The 23,752-nt window shown below is 38.6% G+C and overlaps 2 protein-coding genes across 10 annotated transcripts in view; one reads left to right on the plus strand and one right to left on the minus strand.

Annotated features, from left to right (window-relative positions):
- Positions 1-13,420, minus strand: part of SKIC3 (SKI3 subunit of superkiller complex) — a 47,503-nt gene extending 34,083 nt beyond the window's left edge. For 2 of the 5 annotated variants that reach the window (XM_083884569.1, XM_083884565.1), the window contains exons 1-10: positions 13,348-13,420; positions 11,421-11,518; positions 10,779-10,922; positions 10,048-10,139; positions 9,324-9,399; positions 7,759-7,899; positions 5,617-5,715; positions 5,408-5,516; positions 3,547-3,687; positions 2,028-2,129 (exon numbers count right to left, since the gene is read on the minus strand). In XM_083884569.1, the coding sequence (XP_083740695.1) occupies positions 2,028-2,129; positions 3,547-3,687; positions 5,408-5,516; positions 5,617-5,715; positions 7,759-7,899; positions 9,324-9,399; positions 10,048-10,139; positions 10,779-10,922; positions 11,421-11,518; positions 13,348-13,393 (1,048 nt within the window). In that variant the 5' untranslated portion in view covers positions 13,394-13,420. Of the gene's footprint in view, positions 1-2,027; positions 2,130-3,546; positions 3,688-5,407; positions 5,517-5,616; positions 5,716-7,758; positions 7,900-9,323; positions 9,400-10,047; positions 10,140-10,778; positions 10,923-11,420; positions 11,519-12,681; positions 12,714-13,347 lie in introns of those variants that run through there. The other 3 variants (XM_083884566.1, XM_083884567.1, XM_083884568.1) reach the window with 3 other exon arrangements.
- Positions 12,861-23,752, plus strand: part of ARSK (arylsulfatase family member K) — a 51,911-nt gene continuing 41,019 nt past the window's right edge. For 2 of the 5 annotated variants that reach the window (XM_083884570.1, XM_083884571.1), the window contains exons 1-6: positions 12,861-13,121; positions 17,078-17,207; positions 19,109-19,268; positions 19,879-20,161; positions 21,201-21,372; positions 23,255-23,479. In XM_083884570.1, coding sequence (XP_083740696.1) covers positions 12,984-13,121; positions 17,078-17,207; positions 19,109-19,268; positions 19,879-20,161; positions 21,201-21,372; positions 23,255-23,479 — 1,108 coding nt within the window. In that variant the 5' untranslated portion in view covers positions 12,861-12,983. Of the gene's footprint in view, positions 13,122-13,440; positions 13,570-13,624; positions 13,754-17,077; positions 17,208-19,108; positions 19,269-19,878; positions 20,162-21,200; positions 21,373-23,254; positions 23,480-23,752 lie in introns of those variants that run through there. The other 3 variants (XM_083884572.1, XM_083884574.1, XM_083884573.1) reach the window with 3 other exon arrangements.

Consider the following 23,752-nt stretch of genomic DNA (forward strand, 5'->3'; position numbering starts at 1 on the left):
TCACATAGGAAAACAAAACATTTGTTCTTTATTTATATTCCATATCATTTGCATCTACACAGAGTTCAAAATTATCTCTTCTCCAGGCTGGAAAAGAACTAGATAGGCTATTTACTTGTTCTCATATGCTGCATTTTTTAATCCATTAGATCAACCTTATTTCTAGTCTATTAACTTATACTCTTGTTTTCTGCTTGAGATGGAGTGGATAGTTACCAAAACTAGCCACAGATTTTATTATGTCACTGAAGTTCTTAAAGCCACTGTGTGTAGATGGCATGTTTCACTAAACATTCTCTTCTCTGAAAAGTGCTAATATTTGACTTGCCTATGAAGCATCACAGAGGAAAGAAAGTCTTTTTTCTTCATATCAAATGAGGACCTTCTGCACTCTTCTTCAGTAAGCGTTTAGGTTAGCTTTGTGAGAACACTTCTTTTCACAACTCTATCATTCTGCATTTAAAATAATGAATAAAATTCTAGAGTCTTAACACTCAGTTATGCACTTTGCTAATCACCTCAAAGTTTTGCAGTCTGCTTTGCATAGCCACAAACTATAACCTTATTACTCAGCATTCACAAACAGCATAGGTATCAGGGAAAATGTCAGGGACAACTCCTTCCAGCCTGAAAACAGACACAATTACTAAGCTGTGCTCTACTTCTTAACTTACTTTAAAAAAAAACCCCAACACTCAATGTTACAACTTTACTTCTTAACCCAAGGCTATTCAGTTTCCTTAACAGTCAAGTAAGGGATCTTACCAATTACCATCTGGAAATGTCCTTTATCTATGAGCTCATAAGCTCCTTGAAGTAGTTCTAAATAAGCATGGCCATGCTATCTACCCCAAAATATTTTTTTACATAAATTCTTTATTGTTTCAGTTTTAACTATTTCAACCACTAAATATACCAGACCTGTCAGTAGTTTCCCTGAACTTTCCTAGAACCCTTTTCAAAATTCAGAGCTATGCTGCGTACTTCCAAGCATTTGGGTGCCAAGACAGTTTCAGCAAGCTATTATGGAAACGCCTTAAAAATTCAGCATTTTCATCTTTATCTTCCTGAGTCAAATCTGAAGTTGGTATCTCACAGGTCCTTAATGTTATGTTTCCTTGTCTTGTTTTACATACACTGTTATTAATCACAGACAAATTGTTAGATCAAGCTCCTGAAAAGAAGGGTCATGGTATAAGTTACTCTGAGCTCTTCCACACTGAACACAGAGGGGAAAAGAATTGCCTCATTTTCAATCTTTCTCCAATAAGTTTCTTTTTTACCTATTTTGTTCAGTTTTCCTTTTTCCTCCACCCAAATTGATCGGTCTTTTGAATTTTCCTTGCCAGCAAGTATTTTCCCTTGATTTCTCATGATTGCTTGGCCAGGTCTGTATACTTTTACTTCTTCAACTCTTTCTTGAGAAATTTTTCACTGCAATTGTCCCTGCCACACAAGAAGTCCACTTTAGCTGCCCCTTCATTTATAACCACCAGAGTGGCTCTGTTCAGCTGACATATGCATCACTAGATCACAATAACTGCCCTCACTGCCAGCTAGCACAGATGAAGTTGTACACTAACTGAGTTTCTTCAGATGCAGCTGTACTACGCATCATTTCTGCATTTTACATTACCTTGATTAAAAATTAGTTTTTCAGGTTGAAACATGATACTTACCAGGCTAAGTATTTGTGACACCTACCCTTTTGGTTTCAGGCAATCTGTCACTTGCCAGCATTGGCCAACCACAGCAGAAGCAGCACACCAGAGCATGTAAACCTAAACATTAACCATCAGACAGCTTTCTGGATCCACTTAGCCAAGCATTTTCTATATTATTGAGACTAAGCAGCATAAGGTGTTTTTCAGCTGTCATAAACCAAGAGAGGCAGCACAAGCTTGAGACTGCAAAAGCAAGAGACTGTGACTACCTCTAATTCAGACCTACCACACAAAGGCCACATTGGCGGCAGTACATAAAGTAGCATAGCTCTGCAGCTGCTCTTTTAATTAGCAGGCAATTACCTTGATTGCAGGACAGGACAGCATTTCTGTGTTCATGGATTTTCATCTGTGCCTCTGCTAGATAATACCAGGCTGCTGGACACTGGTTAGTCTTCTGCAAACCTAGTAAAAGTTTAAAAAAGACACTTTAAAAAGTTGTTTAGGGTTGCAAAGACACTGTAGCTAGTAGATACTTTATTTCCATATAATGCCACCAAAACCATATATCAATCAGATAGTAAGACATGCAGTAATTTTTTCTGAGTCTTATTTTAGACTGTTTTGAACATAGATACCTCCATGCAACAAGGCAAAAACTGGAAAGCATGTAAGTTAGGCTTGATTTTGTTATATATAATGTAAATATAACATTACTTATACTAAAACTTTCTAATGAACCTGTCTTAATTAAAGATTCATCAATAAAACTGATATATAACAAAGTAATGCCTGAAAGCCTCAATGCCGAAGACACAAACATGCGGCTTGTTGGAGCAGACATTATTTCCAAACTCTATATTTACACATTATACCAAGAGCCTTGTCTTTGTGCTCTCTCTGTTGTAAGCAAAGACTATGTGTAAAAGTAAAAAAAGAAAAACATCTTAATATTAATTTAAAAAAATATTATCTTTTGTCAAAACATACAATGGCTATTTAAGCCAGAAGAATTTGTTTTCCAAGGAACACTTTTTCCTCTTTGTGTGCTCTTAGGCACATTAAACTTTTCTTTCATATTTTAGGCAAGATCTTACTTCACTGTAGAATATTCCAAAATTCTATTTCAGAAACAATCTTATTCTAAACCTAGAAGAATGGATGCAGGATATCGCAGCATACTCTGACTGACTCATGAACGTGTACATCCCAATTATTTACCCAGTTTTCACTATACACTGCCCCAGCAGCACAGTGAGAATGGGAAGTCTCATTTTCCCACTAGTATATTTATGAGTACTTTGGAGAGAGTTTTGCCATTTCAATACAAGCATGTTAATTTACAGGTGAGGAAGCCAAGTCTTACTGTATAACGACAACAGAAAAGAAAGAAACTCTTACAATATTTCTCTCTAGATACTCAATGTAAGTCTTTATCCAATGTAAGTGTTGAAGAGGTTTTAAAATGAAGTAACTTCAGAGAAAAGTCACTTTTGGTCAGGCAGAGAAATGCAGTAACTCTACTAGAGAAGTCGCATTACATTTTACTTCATAAATTCCACATTCCTTCGTTTACTGCTATAGCTCCATTTAGTGTTTCATACAGTTATTTCCTCAATAACAGTAGGATTAAAAATAGTATACCTTAAAACACTACAGAGCTCGCTATAATACAAATGAAAGACTTCAGAAATGTTATGCTTAAAGCTATATTCAAAAAAATCTCAACACGAAGCAGACAAAGTGTTCAGCATTCTTTTAAAATCTAGCTGGTCTTAGAATTTGCAACCTACTACGCAAGTATAAGATTCCCTAACTCTTCAACATAAACTAAAGCTGGTGTTCAAGTTACAGACTACTCACATTCACATTACACATTTACCTTCAGTAAGGCTCTTAACAGCCTCCTTGTATTTATTTTCTTTGAGGCATTTTATACCAAAACCAATGATGCCTGGACCACTGTTTGCATCCATCTCCAAAAGCCTAGAGAAGCAGTGCAGGGCCTCTTCTGACAAAGTACCTGGTTTTAGAAAAAGACATGTTTTTCAGGGTTTTAGAAAACAGCTGCTGCAGCTTACCTTATCCGTGTAAATGATCATTATCTTTCAAGTTCGAAGTGGTTTTTCCAAAGGCACTACACACTTATCATCTTCTATCCCATAAAAAAACAAAAACCCGAGAATAATCTAAATACTCAGTACCATGAAACAAAATAAACTGACAGTGTGAAAGCACTTCTGCTCAATTACTCCAGGTATACTTCCTCTATTAATAAATATTAATTCCTTCATATGCTTTTCACGTAAGTTCAGCTGAATGCCCACATGTCAAAATCTGCCACATATAAATCAAAACAATTTCCTTCCAGATTAGACATTGAGTACCTAACAATTTGCTGTGATAAGCTTTGCTGAAACTACCTTGCTATGAAACCATATAAAGTAATGTTTTAGCTTAATTTTAACTGATGCCACTAACTTCTGGCGCTTGTATTTAGCTGTGATTGTAGACTTGGCAATGATTACAGGTATTTCGTGATTTGTTGCAACAACCTTCAAACTATTATTTTCCTAAAGAAATTACTGATTCATGTGGCGTAACAGCTGCTCTCATCTGCATCTGCTAAAGGTGACTTTACAATGCATCTGAATTAACAAGCCTACGAGGAATGAAGGACATGAAGGATTGAAACATGTGACTCAGATCTAAACGAAGAGCCTTACTAAAACTTAAGCAGCATCCTTCCCCCTCCAAGAAGCCTGTAGGACAGTGAGGTGTTGCCACAGTGCTAGTATACAAGAATTGCAATAACCTTTTTCTTTGAAAATTAGTTTCTGCCTGTTTCTCCAAAATATAAAGCATTTTCAAACACTTTACAAATATTTGAGTCTGGGCCTCATTTGTCTTCATACCTTCAAAACAAAGTGAAAAATTCTCACTTGCTTTATTTAGCTACACTATTTCATTTCTTCAAAACAGTAAAAGGCCTTTTTCTACCTAAGCTGAAAGTTATTTCTAGAGTTATTTCTTTTCTTTAGAAAGAAAGAAAATCAACTTCTGATGCCTTAAACAATAAAATGAAATGCTAAAACTTACTCTTCAAACTACCTTTGAAAATGATGAGAAGTGTCCAACACAACTCTGTTTTTCAAAAAATTGTTTTGTAAATGACTCAAAATGCACAGTTTCAGATCCCTGCATTTATGAACACACGCTGTTTGGGTTTTTTCACCTCAAAGATTCTCCTATCTCTTTATTCCCAATTCACAAGGCACACTTTAACAGAGTTTCACAAATGTTTATATGTTTTTGTTGTTGGTTGGTTGGTTGGTTTTTGTGATGAAAGACAATCTGTGTCAAGAAAAACCTAAGCCCAGTCCATTGTGAACCTCAGAGCACTGGCTAACACCTTTTCATTTTTTCTTAAAAGGTCAAGAAGCTAATCTTCATTTATCTGTAGAGGTTGCTTTTCAAGTAAGGCATTTTTTATTTGAGACTTCGAAGAGTTAGACTTAACTCACAGGTTTTTGTTGCTTACAGTCACTACAAAGTTACAGGGCTAGGAGATGACAAGTCATAGGACCAAACACGTTATTTCCAGAAACAATAACAGAATTAAAATGTGTACTTGTACACTCTTTGTGTACACATCAAAGGTAAAAACTTTGTAAATAGATTGTCACAAAACCAACTATTTATAAAATTTAAGCCCCAGAAATGCCTAAATCCATCTTACTCACCTGACTGAACAAAGTGCAAGCAAAGAACTTCCAAAGGGTAACTCACAGTAGGGTACAAAGCCATCATATCATGACAGGCCTTTTCCAACTTAGCTACTTCATGAGGAAACTTAAAAGAAAAAAACCGTAAACAGTTATTTGTGTGAATTCTCAGATGTGAAATAATACACATATTTTCTTACTAGAAAGACACTTTAGTGTAACCTTACTTCTGACAAGCACTGTATGAAGTCTTTGTAAAGATTTTGGTGGTCTTCACCAGGAATAATGTCAGCAGAGTGCAGCGCATGTTCAAATGCAGTCAAAAGCTGAAATAACAAAAAATCAGGAGTGCAAAAAAATTAATCTAGGGAAATGTTATCTTCATAGAATAGAATATTTCAGTTGGAAGGAACATGCAACAATTCATGTTCCTCAGCACTTCAGATCTGACCAAAAGCTAAAGCATGTTATTAAGGGCATTGACCAAATGCCTCTTGAACACTAGTAGATTTGCAGTGTCAACTGATTTTCTAGGAATGCTGCTTCAGTGTTTGACCACCCTTTTAGTAAAGAAATGCTGCCTCATATCAAGTCTTGTGAACCAGTCCCACACATTCTATCACTAGATGCTAGAAAGAATAGCTCAGCACCTCCCTCTCCACTTCCCCTGCTCAGAAAGCTGCAGACATTAGAGGGCACCTCTCAGACTTCTCCAAACTAGGAAAACCCAAAGTTATCATCTGCTCCTTAGAGGACAGCCTTCCAGCCCCTCCTTATTAAAGTGAATAGTTATTAAAGTGGACAGTAATACATATCATTACCTAGATCCTACTCATTAAGTTCACACTAGTGCTATGAACAGAGAAAGTCTTGAAGCAAGTTCCTTATCATGAAACAGCACTCGGCATCCAAAGCATCTAAATTGTCTAGTACAAGATGAAGAAATAATATGCTGCCACATAATATAAGATGGTACAAGGAAGGTAATATTTTTAAGAACATAAATTCTTCTTAAAACCTAATCCCAATTCAAAGAAGGACATGAGGTTGCTATCCTGTAAGGTTAGCTGTCAGCCTTTCTCTCCACTCTGGTCTAGAACTCTAGACTTTTTTTCTTGATTGTTTATATATTGGGGAACACAGGCACCAGAGTGCAGGCTTATAAACAAGCATGCTAAACAAAAAATTGTACACAGCTTGTCACTAGAGAAATACTGAAGTGTGTTGCCTTCAGATACGCATCCTTCCAGGTTCAGGTGCTTTACTCAAAACTGCAGTAAACTGTAGATTTGATTGTGAAACCTATTCCTGATGTTTATGACATTTAAAAAATATTTTCAAGTTATTTTTTCTTTCCAAAAAAGAAAGCAGTGCTGCCTGCAGCATCTCTTTTCAACACCAGTTCATAAGTTAAAGCCTTTGTCTTCCCAAAAGTAGAGATTCAGATTCAATTTTCTACCATGGAAAATTACTTCAATTTGTATTTTCTCCTGTCTGAAATACTTCCATCAAACAGACTGGAGACAGGAAATTTCCACCTTTCATGTTGAAGGAAGTTCATCTTCCAAGAACAGATAAACCAGATAAAATAAAATTTAGTTTGTCCACAGAGAACAGAGGATGAGTATAATTCATGATCGTTCTGTTTCGTTTCAATCATCCTTAACACTTTGCTAAGAAGTTAAAGCTTAACATCTAGAGGAGACAAGAAAATCTGAACCAAAATATTCCTATCTAGGATAAAAAATAGGTTAAAAAATGGAAAAACCTCACAAAGCCATCTCTTCCAACTTGGATGAAAGCAGGGGGAAGTTTATTGTTTTGAAGAACATCTGTATTGGTTTTGTGTGGCAAACCTTTGCTAGTGGGAGGCTCAGTAGGGTGGGTTCTATGAGAACCCAAGCTGCTAGAAATTTCCCCTGCCTGACAGAGTCGATGCCAGCTAGCTCCAAGACAGACACGCTGTCCGCTGAGGTTGAGAGCATCAGCAATGGTGGTGCCTCTGGGACAACAGGTTCAAGAAGGGGAAGAAACCAGTGCAACAGCAATTACAGGCAGAGAGACGAGTTAGAATATCTGAGAACAAGAAAAGCACCTATGCTGGAGGAGTCTTACTGAAGAACTACACCCTGTGGAATGAACCATGCTAGAACAATTTGTGAAGAATTTAGGTGACTCATTACACCTAAGGCTCATCTCAGGCTGCTGCACAGTTATTGTTTTTGTCAGAAATTAAAACTGCCCAGCTTTTCCTCAGAAACTTAGTACGTCTGAACACTGAGACAGTCAACTCAGACAAACAGGCTTCAATTACTAGTTGGACTGTACATATATATGTACCTAGCTGAACAAGGAGTGAGAAACATTACCAACTGCCCAGTCTTATTATCCTGGCTCCTTGTACTGTCTTTCAGTAATTGGATCATCTTCTTCCAAAGCTGATGAAGCTCTGTCTTTTCTGCACCTTCCTCCTGTTTCATCCTTATTAGTTTCTGCCAAGTTTCAGCCACCTGTCAACAGGAACAAATGACCCATGGTGTTACTCTTTAAAGACCTGAAAGTGTGACATAAGTAGTTACCAAAATTTACCGAAAACTGGGTGAATAAACTCCTTAACACCAACGTAGCTTTAAAAAGTCGGCACTATTTACTGGGTAAGGGATGCATGGGGGACTGCTCCACCTAGAGTGCATTTCGATCCTCTGCAAGTGCGTTGCTTATCCACAGTCACCACATACATATTATAATCACTTACTACCATAAAACACGCCCCTGTTTCAGTCTTTTTATACTCCTGTTTCGGCTGTGGCTCCATTCCTAAGCCAGATGTCCTCCCATTATCTTCCTTCAGATTTACCTGCTTTCTGACTAAATAAATAGCAAGCCACAGAACATTGTGTGGGACCTCTCTGCCTTCCAAGGCACAGTAAATAAGATAGAGAACATCAAGAGTATATGAATTCTGACTCTGGTTCCCAGAGGAAATCAACAGTAAAAGTAGATTAAAGATCTAGAGCACTACGAACAGAAAGAAAACAAAAGTAGCAGTCCACGCTGAAATTCCAGTATAGAAAAGTCAACAGAAATTGAAAAAAAAAGAGGACCCTGAAGACTAACTCAATTTCTTGTTCCTTATAAGTAAGCATGCCTTCATATCCTAAACTATTAGCATTAAATTTAGTTTATGAAGCTAGTATACAATAAGGCTTTGGAGCTAATTAATAGTCTCCAATTCCACACTCTGTGCTATGTAAAATTTTTCGTCTTCCATTGCTGGAGGAAAAGTGGGAAGATAAAATGGAGTATGATCATGCACCACCATATAAGAAAACAGCCTTTTCAAAGAGCAAAGGAAAAGTGAACAGCATATCTCCAAAATATACATTCTGTTACAATATTATAGAGATTGCAGGAAACATTACTGTTGAACCACACAGGCATTTAACAACTCCACACTGATCACTGTCACAATGATTTCTGCAAAGCTTATGTTGCTCTGAAGGGGCTTTTTATCATTGTGCTGGGAATGCAGTCCATAAAACCCATGCAATCGAGTTCAGGTTGTGTATATATCCCACCTTACTCTCTAGAATGAAGACTTAGTAACAGCCTAGGAAGAGATGACCCCACCTGTGAAGTGTCCAACAGACACCCAGCACTAGCCAAGCCAGGCAAAGGACACCTGATTCACACATACCGCACGTAAATGTGCATTTGATACCATTTCTGACTTCTAGAAATACAATGGAAAAATTATATTCTGTCCTTTCAGTCTCAGTACTAATAGTCTTTGCCAGTTCTGTCAGTTTAAGGGACTGCATCCAAGTCTTACCCAGTGGAAAAGACAAAATATAGTTAAAATCAGTCCTTCCTTGCTGAGAAGTAGTTAGATCAAATGGAAAATTACTGTTAGAAGAAAAAGTGCTTGACCTACCTCCAAGTATTTCTTTTCTTGATGGTATAGCTCCACAAGTTTGTTACATACATCACACCATTTCTGCTTGTCACTACTAGAAAGGAGGAAAATAATAAGAAAATCCGTCGCAAACAAGCTAAGTTTTTCATATAGTAGTGTAGTTTTTTTCAAATTCTGACAAATAATTTTCACTAAGTTCAGCTGTCAAACTAATATCTAGAATAAATACTACAAATCACCCTTGAAGTTTTACTAATTGCTGCTCTGAATAAAAAAAAAAAATACTTTCAGGAACTTTTTGATCAATTTTCAAAATAAAGGAACAACCAAACACTCCAGTCAGCTCCAGTGACAGCTGAGTTAATTTGTTTAGAACTGGGTCTCCATGAATTGCATGACACATACTCTGTGATCTTAAAGCAGTGAAAAATAAGCCTTCTTACTAATGCAGGCAATGAACTATCAGAGATAAATGCTTCAAAGTACTGAGTTTAGACAAGAATAGGATAACATGGAATTCCCTAAACTACTAGCCTCAAGTACAAGTAAACTATGAGAGATTTTGCTCCACCAAAAGGGACAGGAAAAAAACCCCTCACCTAAGTAGAGAAAACCTTAGCAAAATGGCTGAACCACTGACGTGAGAAGGCTTTAAAAACCCAAGTCTGTACTGTATATCACCAACGACATTCACTGAACTAGAAATCTTAAGACTGAATTTATGGCATTTGATATCCTTTACCTTTCATAGAGTTCCAAGAGTTTTTGGTAAACATCTGCTAAGTCTCCTTTGACATCTGTTTGGTTCGGTTTCTCATATAAATTAGCTAATCCCTTAAGAAAAAAACCAAAAAAGTAAAGGAAGTAAGATTTGATGACAATGCTTGTGTTTTATGAGAATGCTACCTGTTCTGCATATAAAAATATTCCATTGCCTTCAATGGGGTCAAGTGTTAAGGTAGTGCAGAATTCTGCACAGGCCACTCAATCTACTTATATTAAATGAAATGCTTCCTTCCCTTTCTTAACTAATACCAACAATTCTTTGAAACTTGTATATATGACATGATCTTGTCTGCACAAAGGACAATATAAAAGTTCACTAGGCCATATGATAATATATATATAAAATATGCCAAATATATAATAATACATATATACACCCAAGTATTTTATCAAGAAAGCCAGAATCTAATTGCAAAAGTGAGGAAATTTCAACATACACTAAATTCAGGCCCCAACAGTTACACTTTAAAATAGCATTTATACTGAAAATACTAAGAACCTTATTATCTTAGAAAAACATTGATTATTGATATCAGTAACAGACTTAATACAAACCCTTATGTTTCATGAACCAATAAATAACAAAGCTGTAGGTTGTAAATCTATATTACAATAGACTGTAATGCACACACCACACAGCTATTTTAAATGGACAAACAGAGAGACAAAAAGTGGCCATTCACATACCTGCCATGCCAGTAACTGGTTTGGTTCAAGTTCAATAGCCTTCTTGTATGCTCCTCTGGCCTGGTCAGGCTGCTCCAGCTCAGCAGCTGCGAGGCCAATGAACACCCAAGCATTGTAGTTATTTTTTTCTTGCTTCAAGACTGCCTAAAAAGACACAATTTTAAGTAAACTGATGAAAGAAATGTAACTTATAGATACATGTAGTGAGTTTTATCACTACAGTTTGGTGGATTATTTTATATGGCAATATTAGAAGTTAAGTAATTTTAAGGAAGATGCTGAGATTAGTAAATTCAGTTTCTTATCCCAAGAGGATGCTTCGTACCTGAAGTGTTGAGCTGTATCTGCAGCTCAGCAATTAAAACACTCCAGTGAGGTCTGGATTAGAAATGGATTTTTATCATTCTAGACTTAATACTCTTATTGCCACATGTAAGCAAATTTAAAAGGAAAAGGAATGAAAGTTTACATGTGGGCAACTAGCAAAATAATAAATTAAGTTAAATCTGAAAATCCATCTCAACTACCACATGAATAAAGTAGTCTACACTCTGCACCATTGTACAACTGTAGCAGTGTGGGGAAAAACACCTAAATGTGCAAAAAGCCCCAAACTTACCTTCTGAGTATAAAATTAATTACCTTGCAATGTTTTAAGGCCTCCTTATACTCTTTATTTCTTATTGCATCTCTAGCACTCTTTAATGCTGCCTTCACCTCCTTATTTGACATTGTGGCTGCTAAATAGAAAGGATGTATCATCAGTTCTTCTAAAAAAGGATAACAGACACATACAAAATGTTTTTACCTTCATGGCACAGAGGTTATTTTTAACAGTATGCCAAAATGCATACAGCACTAGAAACTGATGAAAAAAATGGCATCTTTAAAACTACTCACAGAATCCAAGGCAGGATTCCATCACTATTCCAAGCAGTTAAATGATACAAAGTAGCTATCCAGCAATGAAACTTTTTTTACAGGTCAAGAGGTGTTTTAAGAGCCTGTAGTTAGACTTAGAACACGGTACACATAGTAGCTCCTTTTTAAAAAGAAACTCAGCAGTGAACCGTGCCTAAGACCCCCAGTGCCCGATAAAAGTGTTCCAGTGGCTGCTAAGAAAGGGTTTTCTCGTGTGCTTTCTACAGCAGCACCATGGCCATCTGTCACTTACACTCCGGCGTGCCCCACCCTGCTCCTCTCCCTTCACCACTTATGGCAGACTCTGCTCCTGACCAGAGCCATGAATCAAAAAGATAAAAGCATTTAAAGACACAGCAGAGAGGCATTCACCCTTTAAAGCATAATCATGCACTGTTTTGGTGTATGCTGTACCCCAAAATGAACTTTAGAAACACTACAGTCAAAGCTGCCGAGATGGGATGAGACTGAGAAACAACAGTGCTGGTGCCAGGTCCCAAAAAGATGAAAAAAAAGCAACCAGCTGAAGAATAAAAATAATTTTAGGAGCTGCAAAGCAAAAATAAAGGAATGGTTGAATTAGCAATGAAAAGACACGGGATGACATCGAATTTCAAAGATTCCCTCAGAACCTATAACGAAATCCGTCTGACTTGCATTGCTCAGCAGTTCCTGAAGATAAATTTGTTTCCTACGAGGGAACAGATGCCTCGACCATCACAAACGCACCCCACCGCGGGCACTGTCCAGCATGAGCTGCACAGTCACCTACAGGCAAATAAATATCACTTCGGCGCAAACCCGGGCACGGGTCTGGGCCGGCCCCGGGAGCGAGCCCATCCAGCCCGGCCCGCGGGTGGGGCCCGGACCCGCGGACCGCCCGGGGAGCCAAGTCCTCGCCCACAGCCCCACCGGGAAAGGCGCGGCGGGCCGAGCCAGGCCCCCACGGCGCGTCGCCACCCGCCGCCCTCTCCCGCCGCACCTTCAGCCGCCGCCGCCACCTCAGCCGCCGCCCGGGCACATGCGCACTCTGCCGGCGGGGGAGTGACGCGCCGGGACAGCCCCCCTTTTCTCCTGGGGCACGGCGGGAGATGTAGTTCCCCTTTCCCGGAGCACGCTGGGAACTGCAGGCCGCCGCCCGGTGCACACTGGTAGTTGTAGGCCAAATTGAGCGGGTAGCTCGCGGCGGCGTCAAGCCTTACGCTGTGCCCAGAGCCCCGAAACTCTGCTTTCGGAGCTGCTGCTCCTCTCGGTTCGGGAGCTGGGGGCCAGGGCAGGGGGGCGATGCGGGACGGCGGGCCGCTGGGGCGAGCCGGGCTGGCGCTGCTCCTCATGGCAGCCGGGGCAGGAGCGAGGCCGCGGCCCGCCGCCCCCGGGGACCAGCCCCGACGTAACGTGGTGCTGGTGGCCTGCGACTCCCTGGTGAGTGACTGGGGCACGGAGGGGCACCCTGGCAGGTAAGAGAGGGCGGGAAAATCCTCGGCCGCGGCCTGGACGAAACTACCGAGCACGAGGCACCGTACGGCGCATGACGCGGGCCGCCGCCGCGGGCATGCGCAGACGGGAGTTGCGGGGCAGGGCGCGGGTCCGCTGTGCGGGGGGACACTGGGGACGCCCCCAGTGTTCACCCCAGTGTGCCAAACCAAACCTGGCCCGGCTCCCGGAACGGTGCGCCGTGTTCGCATCGGCGGCATTACAGCAGCCGAAAAGCTCTGCGTGGGTGTCACAGCACGGCCTGGTGTGATACGGCTTGTCACCCGCGGAGGGGCGCTGCCGGCAGACTCTCTGGCCCGGCAGCCGCCGCTGGAGCAGGGCGGGTGTGTGAAGGGAATGCTCTTCTGTTGGATGGGAAACCCTAATGGCAAGCAAGGTCCCTAAACCCTGCTGTCCTTCCCGTTGTAAATCCTAAGAGCGTTAAGTCTCCACAACAAATGGGATAGAGGATTTCTGTAATCACAGATGAAATTACTGATTTATTGCATCAAATACTGTTTTACTGAGGGTCTTATAAGGTATAACAACATAATAAACTTGTCAGACGTGTATCTATAGCGGTAGGCATCTAGCAGCTTCGTTACTGTGATTTATTAATCACAGTATTATCACAGTTAACCCAAAGTATTTGGGTTAACCCTCAGACACACAGAAACTTTTCCACTCACAAATACTAATCCTTGCATGTGTCTTCACAGTGTTCTCACTGTGCCCACCCAGCACACTGGAAATGCTTTGACGTATGCTTTACTCTGAGGTGCCTTGTTTTCTCTAACTCATCTGAGCACTCCTTGTTGTGGAATCAAACATGAGTTTCATGGTGTTGAGCTCCAGGTCCTTTCAAATTTCACTATTGAGGAAGTTTGATTCCTAGCCTTCTTGGGCTTTCGTCCTTGACTTACAGACAAAAGCACTTGGCTTCTTGCCTGCTGCCTGTTTTTCTTGGGATGATTTTTTCTTAAATATTTGGTAAACATGTATCATCTTTTTTCAAACCTTGTCTTTAAACACATTTGTTGTGATTTCAAAGATAAAGAAATAACTCCTTTTTCATTAATATAATAGCTCCTTATTGACTTTCCTTCCTTTGACTCTATTCTCTGTTAATTTTATTTTCAGTAAATCAACTCTCTTAATATTCCAACATAACGCATGTTTTTTTCTCCAAATTTTCAGCTTTTACTAGAAGTCTATTTACCAATAGTTAAAATTACAGTATTTAAGGTCTTGAGGGTTTGTCAATGTCCATTTTATACCCAGGTGCTAGCAGAGGCTGCAGGCAAACCTTAGGTGAACTTTCATATGTCCCATTTAAGCAGGTAGATTCTCATAAACTATTTTGCAGGGATTAATGAGGTAACCCTTACAGAAAAGAGAGGTAAAACCCACAACATTTGTGGAATTCTTACGTAAAGCATTAAAAACACGGTGCTGGTTTTAAAAAGTGTCATATTTGCATAGTGCATACAAAGAAAAATGTAGTAAAAGAAATAATGTTGTGTAAGCTTTTCTTTTTTTTCTTTTTTTTTTTTTTTTTTCTTTTTTTTTTTTTTTTTTTTTTTTTTTTTTTGAGATGGATTTGAAGATGAACCATTTTGATTACATTGCTAGTAGAGAATAGGAAGGATTGGGTACTGTTGAAACTAACAGTTTTTCTGAAAAAAAGCTTAAGTCCTGCAGGCTGTTAAAAGCACCGGACTGTCATTGGAAAGTGTGCCTACCTTTGTTGTGGGTCACACTGCCTGTGGAGGAATCACACCTATTTTGCCAAGTGGGACAAAAATTTTCTTCTCAGTGATGCTGTATTGTGTGTGGTCTGCAGAGCAGTGACCTCTTGCTTTAACAGCTAGCTTTCTGCTGCTGTGTCCTATCAGGCATTGTGCTATTCCGGGCAAAATCTGCTAGTAGGGGTTCAGCTTCTGAATTGCCACTTGAAATTAACTTTGTGATGGATGACGGGCTTTGCTTGCAATGCAGCTCAAGTTCCTGGATGAAAGGTGCTTGTTTGTGTTAAAGCAATTTTATTTCCTTAGGTATTTCAAGATCTAGAAATCCCACACAGTTCTTAGAGGATGGATTTCCAGGAATAGTTGTTGACCTTCTACCTTCTTAGCCAATTCAAGACACTTACTACTTTCACTGAATACCCTGTCATCTATAGAAACAACAATCATGTCACAGTACACCAAACGTACTGTGACACCAAGTTTATAAAGTTCTTTTGTTGCTGTGTCTTTGAATATGGTATCACAGTATCAATGTAAGGAACTCTTTTATTCAGCTGTTCAAACACCTTTGACCAGCCTCCAAGACTTTTTTGGAGAAACTTAAGAATGTGTTGTTGACAGCAGTTGTGTACTTTTGTCCTGGTTTAGGAATGGTATTCTCCAATTGAGTGTTCCCACTGACATCACTCCAAACCGTGTGCCACTTGCTCACTCCTCTGTCTCTCTCCCATTCCTCTGTGGCAGGCTGGAGCAGGGACACAAAAGATAAAGGTCATGGGCTGGGGTAAGAACAGTTTACTAAGACCAGCAGAACTAGAACAGTTTACTAGAACAGTAACAGCAACAACATTAATAACAAAAATGTACGGGAGCAGTGAGCAATTCCCATCTGAATGCTCACCAGTCTACTGTGCAGAGCCCGACAGTACCTGACCACTGCCACACTACCCTGACCTGGAAGGAGCCCCTTCCCCTGTTCCTGGGAAATGACATGAGGTGGTACACAATAACCTCCATGTCTTACTCTTGTTCTCTTCTGGCTACTTCCAAAACTGAACCCTATCCTGGCTAGAACCAGGACAACTTTTTAAAGAACACTTTCACCCAAAGGTTTTGTTCAAGTGCCTATTGCATATTAGAGCTTTATTTCCATTTTGTCGTACTGAGTGCTCATTCAATATGGCATTTGTAGTAGTATACAAAATTAGGTGATTGCTCATTTAGCATGTTCTGATATGAGCTGATTTCAGGGGCTGGGATGCCACAGTTAGCCCTACTGGTGCCAAATGAAGTGACTTTCTACAATGCTGGGTTATCCAAGAGTATTTCTGTCAGAAACCGAATGACAGGACTGACTTTTTTCTGCAGTTAAAACTGCAGCTGCACGGTCGCCTGTCTGTTCACTGAAGAGCCAGTCAGGCTGGGGCTGTGTTGGCACATCTTATTCAACTGAGGAAAGGAATAAAAGTGACAGAGAGGACACAATGACATGAAATATGGCACTCTGCATGAAACCTGGTTTCATGTGATGATAATAAGTTACTGTAAAATTACCTATTCAAAATGTTTAATCTTTTTTAAGTTACTGATTAACAACTCTGTCTAAACAAATAGGTGAAAATGAAATTAGCATTATGAAAGTATCAAAAGGGAACCATTGTGGATGGGATTTCTGTGGGAGAATAGCCTTCCTTTAGCTTTTTGATCCTTTTTCCAGTCCATAGTTTCAAAGAAGTTCACAGACAAGTGGTATGGATAAACCTTTAAAAAGGTTGGTGGTGGTTTCACAGAAATATGTGCTGATGCACACATCTGCATTGGGATTCAGCCTCACTCCTTGTTACCCTTCACTGTACCTCTTCCCATTGAGTGTGTCATAGTAGGACCCCACTCCTGAAGAACTGGAGCTTGGAATATGTATAGTGATACAGTGGAATTAATTTTAGTATAAAGAAGCCCAGTTATCTTTTCCATTGCACTTTTTCAAAAGTGATCCATTTTATACTGATCTACTTAGAGCTTCTCAACACTGTTTTCCATACCTGAATAGCATTGGCAGCATTTGAGCAACACAAGTCCAAGGTAACAAGTATATTAATTAATGCAACCAATAGTTTGCATTAATCCTGTTTATGTGTTGCTTTTGTTTGATTGCAGGATGGACGTTTGACATTTTTTCCAGGAAATCAGACTGTGGACTTACCTTCCATAAATTTTATGAAAAGACATGGCACTGTCTTTCTCAATGCCTACACCAATTCTCCAATTTGTTGTCCTTCCCGTGCAGGTAGAATCAAGCAAAACATCAGATAATAACTTGCACATGTCAATTTAAATATATGGTAATGATAGGAAACTTGAAATGATTTAATGGGGAGGGATTTGTTTTGTTTTTCAGTAAGATCCTTTTTTTGTTTGTTTGTTTGTGTTTGAATTCTTATGGTATTCTTCTTCATCTGTTCTGTTCATCATTCTCTTCTTTGCTTATCTCCTCTGTTTCTTATGTTTCCTCTTTTATTTTTTTTTCTCCTTTTTTTTCAGTTAAGTCTAAGTTCCCAAATCTTACAAACTCCACTGAAGCTTCAGATTTTTAAAAAATCTTCAGGATTTTTAGAGAAATCATCCATTCGTTCTGCTGCACTTCTGAAACTACACTCAGAACTACTCTCTCTTCCCAATATAAAGTTAATAAATGTCTTTCCTGTATTCAGCCAAGAGTAATAAATAATAACAGCTGAATAAATTGGAAGCTGTTGCCACTGTCTTCCAGATACCTGGTGCATCTTTCAGTAGCTTTAAATGAATACTTCCATGTTGTTCTTTACTTAATGTGATTGTTGTTCTGTGTTCAATTTCACACTTACAGAATTTGCTAGGAAGAAGTGATATTCCTCAATCAAAGGTTACATCTTAAAACATTGCTACGTTTTTTTTCTTATTGCAAAGACCCTCCTTAATCTGTAGCTATAAAAGAGATCTCTCTTTCTCTTTAAGCATACACTGAAAGAAGCAGCAGGCAAAGGCAGTCAAATTTAGTGTTACATTTTTAATATTCCCTTTACTGATTACCTAGTCCCCATTTCTTTTTTGCATGGTCACATTTTAAGTAGTTGACATTACATGAACAAGCAACCAGCCTTTTCTTCCTTTTCTGGATGCTTGAGTCTTTTGGCCAATTTTTATTGCTAAGAACAATGACTTTATGTTAAATTATTTAATTTTAAGAAGTTTGTGAAAATGGCAGGTTAGTATGCCTGTGAGAAGGAAACTGCATAATGAACTCAACGGTTCATCACTTATGTGTAGCATTACATACTGGTAATTATGTAGCTGTGACCACTGAGCTCACATGAGGGGTCTGAACCAGCAGGACGCCTTTTGCTTAGCCAGCGGCTTGGATACCTGCAGGGAACTAAGAGTGCATCTATTGTAGAGGTGTTGGGGATGATACCAGAAGGGACAGTGGGAAAGAGGGCTTTGGGGTGGGGAAAGGATGAGTATTGCCATGTGGGATTATTGCACTTTGCTTACTTACTTGTGGAATTACTTAGTTTTGTTTGGGGAGTACCTTTAACTCTAAATTAGCATTAGGAAAGAGTGAATGATTCTTGATAAGTTGAAAAGAAATAGAAATTCACTAAAAAATCTTCCCTAATAGTTCCTTTGCAACTCTTGTCTCAATTTCCTTTCTTCTTGGTATCTTTAATATTCTCACTTTGTTTCTGCAACTAGTAGTGAAGTAGATTACCTAAAAAGAATAAAATTGCAGCTATAATATATTTATGAAAACACTCTATAGTAATTCTGCCCACAAATATACTTAACTTTAAACTCACATTAAATCTAACTGTAGTAAGGAGAACTAATACTGTGAAACACATATAAATACAGGATTGTTTCATCAGTATCTGTACTACTGTGTAATTTTCTTTCAAAAATCAAGAAGAATATTTTCTGATCTAATTAAAACTTGATTTAAAGGACCTTCTGCAGTTCTGGTGATTATTTGAGTAAATGTTGGTACTTGTATTGATTATGAATTAAGATTTGGAAGAGTAATACTTTGTGTTCCCTGTTCTATTGTATCACAGTTTGGACTTTCAACTTCTATCGTAATGAGAAGATTAATCCCTTGTCAACCATATAGGTGGGAGGCACTAATCACTCATCTTTTATTTTTTTCCCCAGCTATGTGGAGTGGTCTTTTCACTCATTTAACAGAATCTTGGAATAATTTCAAAGGTCTAGATCCAGATTATGTAACATGGATGGATCTCATGGAGAAGCATGGCTACCGTACACAGAAGTTTGGGAAATTGGACTTTACTTCTGGACATCATTCAGTAAGGTAATCAGGTAGATTCTCCTGCTGTGAAATGGGCAGCAGTGAACTAATCATGTAGAGATCTGTCACATGGTTTCAGTCTCCAGTTGAAATGATAGTAGCTTTAATTTAAAAGAAATTGTGTTGTGTATCTAGCAGAGATTGGTCCTGCAACTTTATGAAGAAGCAAGTATATCCCTTGCAGCTGTACTTTGGCTTTTACCTGTAGATGGAAGGTAGTACAGAAGACCCTATCAAATAAAAATCTCTGGCCCAGTTTACAAATAAATAGTGTGTGAATCTGTGCCAAAATGTGGAGAAGGGTGCACGAGATGGAGTGCTATTTCTAGGTAATATTTTGTAGATGTGAGAAGAGCCATTCTGACATAAATGGTTAATGAATAAGAGGGAAGATTCAGATGCAGACATAAAAAGGCTGAAGGTCTGAGTATAAAATAGATGCACAATCATTATTGCTCAATTGAATAACAATTCTCCTTTATGCAGGAATTGGAAATAGATTGCAGCTGAAAGTATAGGGGAAGTTCTCCAGGAATTCATAATGCTTTTTGTCTGGAGGAAAAGTGAAGAAAATATTTTCTGCTGAGTTTATGACTTGTGTATGTATTTTCAGTAACCGTGTAGAAGCTTGGACTAGGGATGTTAACTTTCTGCTCCGACAAGAAGGAAGACCCATGGTGAAACTTACAGGCCATAGGAAGCAGTTTAGAGTGATGGAAAAAGATTGGCAGACTACTGATAAAGCAGTAAATTGGATAAAGGAAGAAGCTGTTAACTTTACTCAACCATTTGTTCTTTACTTGGGACTAAATTTACCACACCCATATCCATCACCCTATGCAGGAGAAAATTTTGGATCCTCTACATTTTTAACATCTCCCTATTGGCTCAAAAAGGTATGTGAATATAAAATTTAAATATAAATTTATTAATAACTGTACTTATTACAAACAGTATTTTATTCCTGATTTTTCAAGATAGACTCAGTTTTGATATTTCACTACACAGTAAGAAAGTACTCGAATGAGATGTTAGATTTCTGATTAAAGGCTAAGCAAATAGAAGTGATGCATTTGTCTCTGTTGTGGGAAAAGGTTTGTTAGTAGTAGTCATTGAATCAATAAGTAAGTATGGAGTTCAATGGCTAGAAACATTAAGAAAAATGAGATTGTTGCTCTTCTTGTCTGTAAATTAATTTTGGTAATGGTCTGAAGTTTGTTGTTATGAACATTCTGTATTTTGCTTGTTAGAAATGATGCTATATATATATTGATTTTGTCTGAGTTTAACCGTGAAAGATTGACTTTTTCTGCAGTATAGACCTAGAACATGAAGCAACATAAGACACAATAGATTGGCTTTTTAGTTTCATACTGATCTTATATTTCTTCATAATTAAATGGATTGATATATGAGGAAACATGTAGAAAGTATTAGAAAATGGGATTAATGTAGTCAATTCTTTTTATCAAGGTACCAAGACTTGTCATCACTGTCCTGGAGGCTTTCCCAGACTATGTGATTTTCCGTATTGTTCTCTAATCCTACATAACACCCAATCTTTTAGATCCATGGGTTTGTAGTTATTCTACAGTTATGAAGACTCTATGCCAATATTCTGTACCTACTCTAGAAGACTGTTCTGTGATACCTCTCTTAAAAATATACAGCAGTTGGTGAAGCACATATTTGTGGCTCCTAGCCTTAGTTTCTAGGTGATTTTCATAGTTTTTTTTGAAAACAATTTACTTGCGGAAGCTGTGGGGAAGTATGGAGGAGGTAGCTGCATGGTGTAACAAATTAGCAGCTAGCGTTTCCTGGGTCACAAATTGAGAACTGCTAATTTATGCTATAATTTTTTTTTAAATTAAATCTGTGTTAAAAAACTTCTTTAATCCAGTTTCTAAAGTAAAGTCAATTTCCTCTTCTTTTTAGGTAAATTATGAAGCTATTAAAATACCCAAGTGGCCTTCTCTTTCAGAGATGCATCCAGTAGACTATTACTCATCGTACACCAAGAATTGCACAGGAGAGTTTACAAAGGAAGAAGTGAGAAATATTAGGGCATTTTATTATGCTATGTGTGCGGAGACAGATGCAATGCTGGGTAAGTAATGTCTTATTACACAGTAGGTTTCCTAGTTCTGATTTTTTTTAAAGAAAATGCTGATAGGGCTGGTCTTTAGGGGAAAAAGATAGAAAACAAAACACCACAATTCACATCTGGGAGTAAGTTGTGGAAGTTGCTTATTCAGTCTATATGATAAATGACAGGATAGCCTTTTAAGTGAACTGAGAGCACTCTAAAAAGTAATCACAGCCAGCACTCAGAAGCTCTGTAGAAAACCAGTGATTGCAGCAAAATAGTGCATGACCCATTGCAATGGTTTAAAACCCAGTGGGAAAATTATCCCACACAAGCTGCCCCTCCTTCCCCATTCCCTTGTGCCAGCACTAGGAGATACCACAACAATTTTACTGAAAAACTTACAATAAACACAACAATATCAATAAAAGAGGACACAAAGGGCAAATTCTCTACCCAAAAGAAGGGTATTCACCAATAAAAAAGCAAAACCACTCCCTTAAGAGAGTCCCCAGTGTGGTTTTCCCAGACAAAGGCAAGATGGCACCTGTCCTCTCCATCCCCTCCACACTGGACCATGCAGCTCAGAAAAACAAAAGCAATGAGGCAAAAAAGTTTCTGCAGTTTATTATCCTCCCTCAGCCTGAAAACAATGGTAAACAAGGACAAAACAAAGCCTGGAGAGCTAAATAATCCAAATAAAAGGTCCTGAAAGTGCTGCTGAAAGTTAGTTCTGGCCCTAACAGTGTTAGTAGCAGCAGAGGTGATGGCAGCAGCTTGTCGCATCTTTCTGCTGCTCCAGCAATAGTTACAGCTTGTCAAAGTTTCAGAAACAGTTACAGTCTCCTATGATTTCAGCTACAGTTAAGGGAACGGTTCGCACTTTTCCACCACTGAGGTAAGACTGAATCAACTTCAACACACCCTGGTGTTTCCTGCTGAAAACCATGCCCCCTCCATGACATAGGTGGCATATTATTAAACAGTGCTGGAAACTCCACCCCTCTTTTCCTCTGTACCCAGGACACCCATGTACAAGAGAAACTAAATCTCTTTGGTTAAATGCTAACTGAAATAATGGAAACGTTTTTGTGAAGGGGACAGACTGTAAAAGCTGACCTGGAAGAAAATTTAAATCTTACGACATAAGTAGTTTTCCTTAGAGATTGATTTCAAATGTGTAGACTGGATAACAGCTGTTACACATCAACTGAACAGTAAGGTTACATTTGGAGTGTCCCTTAGAAGCATATTATTGAAAGTTATGATGAGATAATTAATTGTACATTCAGAATTATTCAGTTTGCAGGAAGGTCTACAGATACAAAATCTACAATGCGAATTGGTCTTAATTTACAGCATTTTACCATGAATGAACAAGAATTTGTTTAATAAGAAATTCATGATCCAAGAAGCTGTTCTTTTAGACATATGTCCTAAACCCGGACAGCATATTAGATTGGTAAAGTGAATTAAAAGACACAGAATTGCTCTACCTCATTTTATGAATGAAAAGAGATCAATGCAAGACTTACAGCTTTAGGAAATGAAGGAATTGTAAAGTAACTGCACTGCAGTTGTAATTTTATAACATCTTTTAACTAGTATGTTTACGGATGAGTCATCCTAAAGTTTTAATATTTAAGATGCCTAAGTGCTTTGCGTAACTACCAACTTTATTGATCTTGGCCCTGTCTTTGTTGCACAAATGTACATACAAAAAGAGAGGAGTATGTGTTGTGTCTTCAGTGCACAAATGCATGTGCAACAAGAGAGGAGTTTCCTCCACTGACTAGGAGGGTTTCTTGAAAATTGCATGCTGCTTTGCAGGTACAGGTACTTTGCAGGTACTTGGAAGAAGTATTTTGAATGTATCCTTACCGGTATCTTTTTGTTGTTGCAGGTGAGATTATATCAGCTCTGCGAGATACTGGGCTTCTTGGAAAGACAATCATTATATTCACTGCAGATCATGGAGAACTTGCTATGGAACACCGTCAGTTCTATAAAATGAGCATGTATGAGGGAAGTTCTCATGTTCCCCTTTTAGTTATGGGGCCAGGTGTAAGAGAACAGCAGCAAGTACCAAATGTAGTATCTCTTGTGGATATATATCCTACTATGCTTGGTGAGTTAAGTAATATCAGGTGACTGTTTTTTTCCCCATTACCATTACTACTCTGCATTTGTATCATAGTCAGAATGATGTGTCCATTTTGAGGCAATATAGTAACACAACAGGAGATAATTTATCTGTGTACCATATATGTGGACTTAATAGAAAAAGTGAAAAACTGATGAAAAAATAGACCGATGATCTTCATTATTACTGTTACTGTCATCCACATAATTGCACTGACTGGTTATATATAGGATTATTTGTTACTAAAAAAAAAAAAGG

Source organism: Zosterops lateralis, assembly GCF_965231275.1.
Source record: "Zosterops lateralis genome assembly, chromosome: Z".
Classification (NCBI taxonomy): domain Eukaryota; kingdom Metazoa; phylum Chordata; class Aves; order Passeriformes; family Zosteropidae; genus Zosterops; species Zosterops lateralis.